This window comes from Tursiops truncatus, chromosome 6 (assembly GCF_011762595.2).
Source record: "Tursiops truncatus isolate mTurTru1 chromosome 6, mTurTru1.mat.Y, whole genome shotgun sequence".
NCBI classification, from domain to species: Eukaryota; Metazoa; Chordata; class Mammalia; order Artiodactyla; family Delphinidae; genus Tursiops; species Tursiops truncatus.
The window spans coordinates 32992729-33004376 of NC_047039.1; the positions used below are offsets into that span (position 1 = coordinate 32992729).

General features: G+C 46.5%; 1 protein-coding gene across 8 annotated transcripts in view; it reads right to left on the reverse strand.

The window, feature by feature from the left end:
• Positions 1-9315, reverse strand: part of NTRK2 (neurotrophic receptor tyrosine kinase 2) — a 385135-nt gene extending 375820 nt beyond the window's left edge. For 2 of the 8 annotated variants that reach the window (XM_073806013.1, XM_073806012.1), the window contains exons 1-2: positions 7686-7817; positions 6841-7414 (exon numbers count right to left, since the gene is read on the reverse strand). In XM_073806013.1, coding sequence (XP_073662114.1) covers positions 6841-7052 — 212 coding nt within the window. In that variant the 5' untranslated portion in view covers positions 7053-7414; positions 7686-7817. Of the gene's footprint in view, positions 1-6840; positions 7415-7685; positions 7818-7901; positions 8344-8387; positions 8589-9033 lie in introns of those variants that run through there. The other 6 variants (XM_073806010.1, XM_073806011.1, XM_073806014.1 and 3 more) reach the window with 6 other exon arrangements.
• Positions 9316-11648: the final 2333 nt, after the last annotated feature.

Consider the following 11648-nt stretch of genomic DNA (forward strand, 5'->3'; position numbering starts at 1 on the left):
GACTGTGGCAAGGACTCCAGGGCAGCAGCCTCCATTCTGCTCTGTCTGCTCTGCCCTCCCTCCTATCCCAACCTACCAAGATGGTCCAGCAGGTGCAAGGTCAGCGTCCCTCACTGCAGCCAACTCATGAAGGCTTTTCTCTGTAGTCTGACTTTTGTGTATGCATTACTTACAGAAGAGGAAGACTTAAAATTAAAACAAACAAACACACTCACAGTAAAGTAAACAAAAAAACTGTATTTCTTCCCATGTAAAGATCAAGTCATTGCTTTGGGATCAGGAGCTCATGAACTTTTTAACTGCTTTGTCTCCAGTGGAGACGGGTTCACGTGGACTTAGCCAGACCAAGCTTGTCTGCACATCTCTGATGCTTCTCAGATGGTGAGCTGGAGTCAGGACCAGTCCAAGGACACAGAACAGAGGGGAGGCATCCTAAAGTGAGGACCTTGGCACTTCGGGATGCCAGGAGGAAGCTTCTAGGCCCCACGATGTCTTTAATGCACCGTGTCCTTAAAAGCGACTCTCTTCACTGCCCCTTGTTCATGCAGAGGAGGTTGGAGCAAAGCATTTCTAAAGCCCCTTTTTTCCCGTGATCCTGATTTTAAGTGACCCTGTGGCCTTGGTCTCATCAGCCCAGCACTAACATGCCACGAGTCTTCTGAGCAGCTCACATTTAAAGAGACATGGATGTACTCTGAAATAACCTATATGGGAAAAGAATCTTAAAAAAAAAGTGGATATATGTATATGTATAACAGATTCACTTTTCTGTACACCTGAAACTAACACAACATTGTAAATCAACTATATTCTAATAAAAATAATCAAAAATAAAATTTTTAACATATTTATTGGAGTATAATTGCTTTATCATGTTGTGTCAGTTTCTGCTTTATAACAAACTGAATCAGCTATATGTATACATATATGCCCATATCCCCTCCCTCTTGCGTCTCCCTCCCACCCTCCCTATACCACCCCTCTAGGTGGTCACAAAGCACCGAGCTGATCTCCCTGTGCTATGTGGCTGCTTCCCACTAGCTATCTATTTTACATTTGGTAGTATATATATGTCCATGCTACTCTCTCACTTCACCCCAGCTTACAACTTCCCCCTCCCCGTGTCCTCAAGTCCATTCTTTACGTCTGCGTCTTTAAAAATAAAAATTTTTAAAAAGACATGGATGGCTTGGAGAATTCAGAGCAGACACTGAAAACATGCACATAGGACATGATGACACTAAAAGTCCTCAGATTCTCTCACTGCTGGGCTCTGAGCACACAGCACCACTATTACTTGATAGCTGATGTATAAACTGCACTTTCTCCTGAACGAAAGCTTTGCGGAGCTTCAGAATCAGAGCATGGAATCCAAAGCCCTAGGTTTACATCTGACAAGCTCAGGCCCAGAGACATTAAGGAGCTGTTTCAAGATCAGGTAACTCCTGACTCCAGCTTTCTGTAACATATGGGGTTCTTTGGAAATATGTAAGCTTAGTACCTATGCATTATTTTTCTTCCCAGTTTTAGAACAAACACATCCATTCATTCACTCCTTCATCTCTGAGATGAATACTTATGACTTCCCAGTCCTTTGGACAGCCCAGAGAGCAAAGTGAGTGGTGAGAAGGCATCCTGATTATGTGGGATCTGGACACGGGGAGGGGGAAGGGTAAGCTGGGATGAAGTGAGAGAGTGGCATGGACATATATACACTACCAAATGTAAAATAGGTAGCTAGTGGGAAGCAGCCACATAGCACAGGGAGGTCAGCTCGGTGCTTTGTGACCACCTAGAGGGGTGGGATAGGGAGGGTGGGAGGGAGATGCAAGAGGGAGGAGATATGGGCATATACGTATATGTATAGCTGATTCACTTTGTTATACAGCAGAAACTAACACACTGTTGTAAAGCAATTATACTCCAATAAAGATGTTAAAAAATAAAAATAAAGAAATCAAATATGGAGCTAAAATTATCAGGCCAATGCAGAGCTCAGATCTCTGCCACCTGGGTAGTGAGATTTGTGTTTTAAAGACTTAGACCAAATAAATTATGACAATGGTCAATCAACTATTAATAACGCAAGGCTCAGGTTTTTTCTATCCCTTTCTTTCTCTCACACACATCAAACAAGAAAAACATCGCCCTGTCTAAATAACCACTCCCCCAAATCACCCAATTGATTTGTAAACACTAAGAAGAACCAAAACTTGGTATTGCTCTAAGGAACAGCAGGTTCAATGTCGCATTCTACCCCACAGCTTTTGAACCTATAAGAAGGTCTCTAGAAAAGTGGTAAAGTTAGTTGGAGGGATAATGTCAGGGTATGATATTCAGTAATGGCTTGACAATGTTTCTCCTCCTAACAGGCAAGATGAGCAATGAGTTAAAACAGGAGGCACTTGCTTGGTACCAAAGGTTAAAAAAAAAAAAAAAAAGGAAAGGAAAGAAGGGAGCAAGGGAGAAAAAAGAAAGAAAGAGAGAGAGAGAGAGAGAGAAAGAGAAAGAAAGAAAAGAAGAAAAAGAAACCTAAAACAGAAAAAGAAAAGAAATTCAATTCCCTTTCCCCAGCTAAATAAAAACTCTAGGTTTTATAGCCCTATGACCTAGAGATAGTCAAAGAAATCATACAGAATGTTCCTGAGGAGAAAGAGACCTCAACTCTCAGCTGCTCAGCCAACTTTTCGGCTTAGAAAATGTCTTTACAAGGGAATATTGAAAAAACACAAACAGAGGTTTATGGGATAGAAACACTGAAAGATCTTAAACAGAACTAAACACAGTGCTGGAGAGCTATGACCACATCATCTCAACTTCCCATTACTTGCTTCTAATAGCATATAACCCAGGCTCTTCTCTTAACTCTAGTGCTCCGAATTCCCATAAGGAAATATCACTTTTCGGAGAAGAAAAAAAAATCAAACACATTTTCCTTTATAGTCAATGAGAGGTGATGGAAAGGGGGAGGTGGAAGAAAGTAGGGTCAGAAGGTCAGGGGATCTCTCAGTTGTTTTACCCAATGTAATAAAAACCTCCTCGATGTAGAGATAGAAGATATGAAACTAAGAAGATTTCAAATGGTTGTGCTGAGCTGAATTCTGTAAATACCTTCACCAGGAAGACAACATGCTTTCAACTCCAGCTTGCAAGTTGTATTGAATAATGAATGATGTAAATAAGACCACCTTATTTATTAATAAGTCCAGTGTGGCTTATGCAACCACACTCAAAACTTAGTCTGTGGTTCTTAAATGCATGTAAAGCACAATTCAAGGTTCTAGAAGCCCCAATGGAGGGGCTGAGAAGTAATATCAGAGTAATAAAATCCGATGCCTTTCACTGAATCCTTATAATGGATCCAGAATTTTTTTTAGTACAATTAATTGCCATGGAAAAGCTTACTAAGGTGAGAGAGCCAAAATCAATGGGTTAATGACATAACATTACAGCTGCTTAACCAAGCCAACAATAAATTGCATGCAGAGGCTCTGGCAGCAGAAGCTACAAATTCTATTTATGTTGTCCTAAGAGGAAAAATATTAGACTGGTCTCCAAATATTAATCCAAAATCAGCAAATGTCACCAAGGAAAATTAGAAATAAAAGGTCAGTGCTGGTCTTCATAAAATATGGGCAATATAAAAATGCCCTTTCACAACCATGTGAATATACTTAACACTTCTGATACGGCAGACTTTATGTCATGTGTTTCTGACCACAATTTTTACAAATCCATGATCTATTTTATATTTCAACCATACCTTTTACCACTAGGTGAGACAGAACTTGTCCTTTGCAAAGCATTTTGCCACATTCTGAGACTTAAAGGTCTGGTTACATAACTCCGACCACAGACTTTACTCTTGAATCCCATTTATATGTGACAATAGTATTGTTCGTAAATTTAACTTAGCACTGTTTTGGTGTAACCATCTCCAAATAACAGAAGCTGGCACATACTGGCAGTGTGATGTTAGGCAGCTGTGATGTGTATCTATAGACAGAAGTAGATCTAGACAGGGGTCACGTTAGTGGGTAAAGAGTATGAGACAGATACTGTGAAGGGGAGATTTTTAATAAAATAGGTTCAAACAGTGACTGAAAACGAAATGTCAATGTGGCTTAAAATATGCATATAGCATCAAAAAATAAAATCCTCTCCCTTAATTAGTCTATACGTACATTTGTAAAATGTTCTACCAGGGGCTCTCTCTGCACCTTAAAAGGCACAATGGTTGTGCTTTCCCCCCAAGATATAGATATTAAAAGATTTACTATTTTTAAATGATAGGGTAAACTGTTGTTTCAGCAAGTTCTAATCATGGTTTATTTAGTTACATTGGTCCTATTTTTAAAAGATAGAAACATATAATTTCAGCTAAACTCCATTAAACTAGAACTTTAAAACAGGTTATTTTAGGAATACCATTGGGTCTAATAACAAAGTTAAAAAAAAAAGTGTAATTTGGTTTCAACTGCAGCTGGTATCCACTGGCCGAGAATTTAAAAGCTGTTTAAGCAAATATTAATATGTAAGAAAGACAGCACAGATGGTGTCATATAAGGATGAGAGTGAAACAAGCCCTACCACTGATGTCACTTTGATATCAAAGCAGCAAAATTCAAAATAATTATACAAAGTGCTTTCCAAACAAAGATTTCAATACATTCTACAGACAAAGACACTGGGACACAAACTGCCCAGGCTCAAATAAAGCTGAGGGGATGAGCAGACAAAAGTACTTTTTCTCAGAGTTCACCCCTATCAGCCTGACTCATGTTTCTAACCTAATTCTCCATCATGAACACTTAGCCTACACACCTCTCCGTTCTATCAGTCTCAGTGGATTTTCAAATCAAAAGAAGAAAATGAGTAGAAATTAGGAGTTATGATTAGCCATTATTAAATGAATAACTGTGACAAATGCTTTGGTAAATGTAAAAAAAAAAAAAAATTAAGCCTGAAAATAGGAACCTGCCATCAGATAAAAAAGCAACAACAATTGTGAGAACTAATACATGAAAGCTCTACTCAAGTCTGTTAATTTCATATATATCAGGCAGCTAAGACCACTAAGGCGTAAAGTAATACTTTTGAAATTTAAAGAGTTTTATTTTTCCTCCAATTATGGCCTTAAAAAGTACTAAAATGAAAAAAATAGGCCCTAGTTTTCCTCCTTCATTACGTATCTATCACCTAATACAGAATTTATAAACAATCACAAAAGAAAACAACATCGAACTGTATACAGACACTCCCCATGGCCTCAGAATAGTCTAAAGAGCTCTGAATTCCATATGGCTTCCTCCATCTGACTACTGACACCCCATCTCATGAAAAAGACACAGATCCTGACAGAGGGCCACGGACACTTTGACCAGCCTGGCACGCTTCCACCAGCCCAAGCCAGGGCCAGCGCAGTCGGGGCCCTACCCACCCTTCCTCTCCAGCCCTGCCTCTGCCCTCCTTGCCAAAACGATTGCCATCCGAGCATCCCAGAGCCAGCCTGACAGTTGGCTGCTCCCGGCACATCTCAGCACTGCTGCGCCGGCACGTTTCTGCTCTGTTCTGTTGTCATTGCCTTCTGCCTGAGCCTTCTAACAGGAGCATCACCAGCAGAACAAACAACAGAGACTGGGAAGGTCTCTTACTTACATTAAAAAACAGGTTGTCTCGGTCAACTACGTTGGCACAACCAGGGTGGGCGTTATCCGTGGCGGGGAGGAAATGCATGCGCACTCGCCAACCGGAAGGCCACAGCCCAAGCCCTACTTTCAGGGCTGCCTATCGTGGTGTCAAACAGCCTCAAGAAAACCAGGAGAAACTTGGCCTTATAAGCCTCTATATGGATGAATAAAATCTCATGTCAATGAAACACATAAAATGGCAAAGTCCCTGGGAGGTGGGGGGGGCAGGGAATCTCTAATAGAGGGGACAGGGGCATGCTGGAGAAAGGACTGGTGAATTCCTACTTGGTAATGGATTTGTCACAAGGCATCAGAATAGGAGGACAGAAATACATAATTCTGCTTCTCCATTCGACCAGGACAAGCTCAAGCATTTCCAGGGACCTAGGGGTCCCAGGCTAAAGGTAGCATTCATCAGATTATTACACACTGCTTTATCATTCAACTTCGTCCTGGGGAACTATTCAATGGGCGATTAAGATTTATAATCCAAATGGTCTCAAAATTATATCTCTGGGAAGTCAAGTCCAAATTAAATCAGACCAGGCTTTTAGGCTTCCAACGATCACATTTTCTCTTTTGAGCCAGTGCATTTCAACTCTCAGAACTTCTCCTCTTACAGATCATTTTCAAGGCCATCTCTGGATGCAATCTCCTAAGCAAAATCTGATATATAAAATGAAAAGGGAAATTGGTGAACTCCAAACCTCAAAGAACGAAGCTAAGTGGGGGGACTCTAACTTCCTTCAACAGATTTTTCTAAAGTTAATTATTTTAACCTCCTTTCTCATAAATATGACTGGAACTTCTCCTAACACAATATACACAGAGCACCTTATGAAACAAAAATATCCAAAACTAAGTTATTGCATATGGAAAGCCTAAAGTACACCCAGCAGGGCTTTGAAATATAAAGTGCATAGGAATATAATATAGTAGACATTTGGAACATTTTAAATTGTCACACTTCTCGTGTCAGCAGCCCCAAGGCAGTGAAACAGGTAACTGACAGATGGTCCAGCCCTGCACCTCTCACCTCTGACTTCTCCCCAGACTTGAAACAACACTCATGCCCAGGACGGACCCGCCTGGCCAGCCCCGGCCCTAGAGGCCAGGAGAGGAGGAAGGAGGGAAAGCACCAGCAACTCACATTTCGGTGATGTTCTCGGGGTCTGCACTGGTAGACTCCAGCCTCGGAAATGCCACGATGCCAGGAAAAGGGTCGCTGCACCAGATCCGAGAGGCGCTGCATTTGCAGGATGTGGGACAGGCAAGAGCGGCCCTCCAGAAGCCCACGATCAGCCAGCAGAAGCCCCAGAGCTGCGCCATGGCGGGCCCATGCCACCTCGTCCAGGACGACATTCCTAGCCACCAGTTTCAGCCCGAGTCAGACTGAGTACGTGTCCCTGCGCGGCACCGGTCGGTCTCCCCTGCCGGTGCTGGGTGGCCTTTGCCCCGCTCGCCGCTGTCTCCTCTTGGTGCTCGTCTCAGGGGTGCAGAGCCGAGCGTGTCCGGGGCTGAGCGTGTCCTGGCGGACGGCACCGTTCACAGTGGCAGGGGCATCCCGGGCCTCCTCACAGGGGGCGCTACCGCCGCTCGGGGCTCCGCCGCGGCCGCCGCTGCATGGCCCAGCGAGCCGAGCACCGGCCCGCGGCGCTCCCGGGACGCTCTGGGGCGCAGGCTCCTGGCTAGACTCGCGCTGAGATCCGGGACGCACCTCGGGGCTGAGGACAAACAGACACGCGTAAGACTGAGCTGAAGACCCCATACACCACGAATTGGGGTACTCTCCCTCCGCGCTCGCGTCACCCCCACCCCGAGCCCCGCCGGGGACTGTGGATGCATGAGTGCCCAGCTCCGGCCCCAGGAATAAACTGGCTCCTCGATGGCACTGACGCCGCGGGGCCTCCGGTGTGCTCACTCTTTCCCTGAGCCTGAGGTTGAGGGAGGGGAAATAGGGCAAGGGTCCCCGCGACAGGATTCCATGACACGGACCAGGGGGAGGACCCTTTAAAGGGAGACGCGGAGACTGCCAGGGACGATGGTTCCGCGACGGGGCTCCCGAATGATGCTGCAGAATCCGCCACGGCCCCTGGGCGCAGGGGGCGCGGGCAGGTGGCGCGGCGCGTCCCACCTGGGGAGCCGCCGCGGCCGCCCCAGCGGGGGACAGTGAGGGCCGAGACGACGGAAGGCACTGTCCGCGCTGCTCACCCGGGCTCTGGCACCTACCGCCCGCCGGCGGCGCCTGGGTCCAGGCTCCTCCTGCCGCTGGGCACGGAGCTCGGAGAGCGCGAGCGAAGGAGCGAGCGAGGCTCCTGCTCCAACCCAATTCCGGGAACCGCCGCCGCCGCCGCCGCCGCCGCCGCCGCCGCCGCCGCCGCCGCCTCTGCTACTGCTGGTGAAGTGACGTGAGGGCTGACGCAGAGCAGGGGCAGAAACTCCAGAAAATTAGTCTGAAATCCAAAAACACACACGCTCATACACACACAAACCCATAACACCCTCCAGACAAAAGCAACAGGGAGAGGAGGGGAATCTGGGGGCGAGCAGAGAGGAGGGAAGCATCGGTGCCACTGGCCAGAAGCAGACAGCAGCAGCATGTGGGAGTTCACACACGCGCACACCCGCACACAGCCCGGCCGCATAGACGCGCGCGCCTGTGTGTGCTTGTGTGTGCGTGCATTTAGATCCAGGTACCTCTGAGATGAACCGTTGCTCCGCTCTGACGCCTCCCAGTCCCTACACACCACGGTCTCTTCTAATAACGCAGAAGAGGCCGTCTCCTTTTTTGAAATGTAAACCGGTCTCGGTTCAGCTCTGAAAAATGCGCTGATTCTTATTATAGGAATCCTCCCTCCCTTCTCCCTCCAGGCTGCATTCTCCTTTCCCATCCTGCCTAAAAGGGAGGACGAGCTATCCTAAAAATAAATAAATATTGTAAACACCAAAACGTGTCCAGCATTGGTAACCAAGGATAACCGCCCCCATTCCGGGCCATCTATTTGGGGATCGGTGTTTTTGGAGGGTCTTCCTGTTTGTGCTTTGGCAGAGGAAGGGGAGTCTCCAAACGCAACTCTAGCTCTCTAAGTGGGTCTTTTTCCTGCTGTTTTCTGGCATCACACGCCCGGGAAACAGAGACATGTGAGGGAAAGGGCGCGCGCCTGACGCGTACTGGGTTCCCTAAACGCGCGGCAGCAACCCTGGCCTGTCCGATGTGTGGCGCCGCGTCATTTTTTCTCATCCTTCAACCTGTCAGGATGAAGCCATTCCCAGATCTTAGCTTCATTCCCCGCGATGCCCACCCCCACGCGGGGCACCCAGAGCCCTTGCTCCCCTGCCGTACCTTGCGCCTTTTCGTGTGTGCGCGGGTGTGCGCGAACGCGTGCCCTGCGCCCGCGCTGCCCGGAGCACGTCATACATCCAGCTACTGAGAAGCCCGGCGCGGGCAGAGCCTCGGGATCTCACTAGGGACAAATGAGGCGATCCGGGAGGGTCGGGTGACAAACCGTAACTGCTCTGCGGGTGCAGTTAAATGATGGCTGCGGGGCATTCGCAAGCCTTGTCTGAGAATCCGTCTTCCCATTTGCGGCTCGGAGAGTCTGTTTTTCCGCAGTCATTTAAAAGGGAACTGGGAAAATGCACCGCAGTGCCTCACACTTTCGAGGGCTCTGGTGCCCCCGCGCGGGAAGAGAGCTCCCGGCACGCTTGGGAGCACCAACCCACTGCCGCGGCCGCGCCGGGCACTGCGCGGGGGGCGCGCTCTGGCTCCAGATGCGCAACCGGCGGCGCCCGACGCGTGCGCGCCCCTGCCCGACTCGAGCTCGGCTATCCAGTCCTCGCCTAGCTTCCGCCCCGGGAAAAGGCGGGCTGCCCTCCGCGCGAAAAAGGGCGACGGGATGGGATCTCATCCAAAAGATAAGAACGGTCACCAATCTGTCCGAAGATGCTTGGGGTGGGAAGGATCGAGAACCCCGAACGTCAAAGTGAATGCTCAGATCTCGGCAACGCCTTAAATATTACAAGGGAACTGAGAGCATTCAGTGGGGCTTTTCGTACAGACCCTGGGCGCTGAGTGTAAGCGGGAATCCTTGCGCAGCATCCAAAAATCTCGTTGCAGGGCGGGAGGACAAGGCCAGTAGGCCTTCCTCTCTCCATCATCACTCGGCTGTGACACGCATTGGTTGCTGAATGGCCAGACTGAAGTTCATTTCTAGCTCGGCCCCTGCTGGGTGAGGATGTGCCAAAGTAGGGAAGCCAAGGGCAAAAATGTCTTGGTCCAGGTCATACAATAACACTCCTCCTCCTGCCTTGCCGATGTCCTTAATGGAGCTGCCCCTGCGGAACACCTAGGGGAAGAGTGTATACAGAAATATCCACATCTCTCTCACACCTCCACTCTCATCCCATTTTTCCCAGAAATGGCCCATTTGCACCCTAGTGGCTGCAAACTGTCAGTGCAACATCCAAAGGACAGTTTTAGAGTGGTGTGCAGACCAGAAGATTCTAATTATGTTGGGATATCTTTAGAATTTGTATTATAATAGATATATAATACTATTATATTTAGATTCTAAATATGCCCCCACTGAATTTCTCTCACTTAAAATTAAAACTGGCGGCCTCACTTCTAATCACCCTTCCCTTCCTGCCCTGTTTCTTCTATAGTACTTACCATCTTTTAACAGATCATTTACTTATTATATTTACTAGTTATTGTATCTCTCCCAGTAGAATGTAAACTGCATGAAAGCAAGGATCTTTATTTTTTCATTAACACATCTCAAGGATGTAGTGGGTATTAAAATATATGTGTGTGTTTAATGAAATAAACTGAAGTTGAGATTCCTCAAATAGGCCATCCACATTCTCACTTTCTTTGTTTTTCTTTTCTTTTCTTTTTTAAAAAATATTTATTTGTTTATTTGTCTGCGTCGGGTCTTAGTTGGCACCTGCCAGATCTTCATTGCTGCATGCAATGAAGCAAGCTCTTGCTTGCAGCTCGCTGGGCTGCTCTCTGGTTGTGGCACGTGGGCTTAGTTGCCCCAGGACATGTGGGATCTTAGTTCCCTGACCAGGGATGGAGCCCGCGTCGGGGAACTAAGAAGGCAGATTCTTAACCCCTGGACCACTAGGGAAGTCCCCACATTCTCACTTTCTTAACCTCTAACCCTGCAAGTCTACCTGAATGATTATCCCTGGACACCTTCCTTCCTGTCTCCACAATCTTCCCTGTGCTGTGAAAACTCACAGCATTTCTTGAAGCCTGACTTTCTGCCTTCTCTAGTGGCCAGGTATGTTCTGGCGCTAGGTCAGGGAAGGCTTCCCTCTGGTTAAGGCTGGTACCTCAACATTTTCATGCACGGTGCCTGAAACACACTGGGCAATCAGTAACTGTTTCTCAACCCATAGAATTATGAATCTATCTCAGTTTAAGACCTACAAGGTATTTCACAGAGATATCACGGATTCTCAGACCATGGCTTTGTAGGTCATAGTGAACATTTTTCAGGTGGACAAAATAAAACAGAGATAATTTTCCCTAGATCATATGAACTCTTCAAGGCAGAGATGGAGACTAAGTATTGCAGACTCTTGCCTGTACTGGACCATGATGTACCTAGAACAATGTTTCTCAAACTATTTTCACCGTGGCCTACAGAAAGAAATGCCTTTTATATCAATCCAAGGCACACATACACATATGCACTAAACAAAACTTATTTTCTCTTAATGCATAGACTACAATGATATTTTGTTTTCTATTTTATACGATTTCATTTTCTAATGCTTGTAATAACACAATAAATTGATTTTAACATTCAATACTGGGTTATTAAAACAGAAACAGAAATACTGCCAGTTTCTGCTTCTGACTAAGACGGAGTAATAGGGAACATTTAACCTCCCAGTCAAACCAACAACACACTGAACAAAACACCTGAAACAACAATTTTCAGG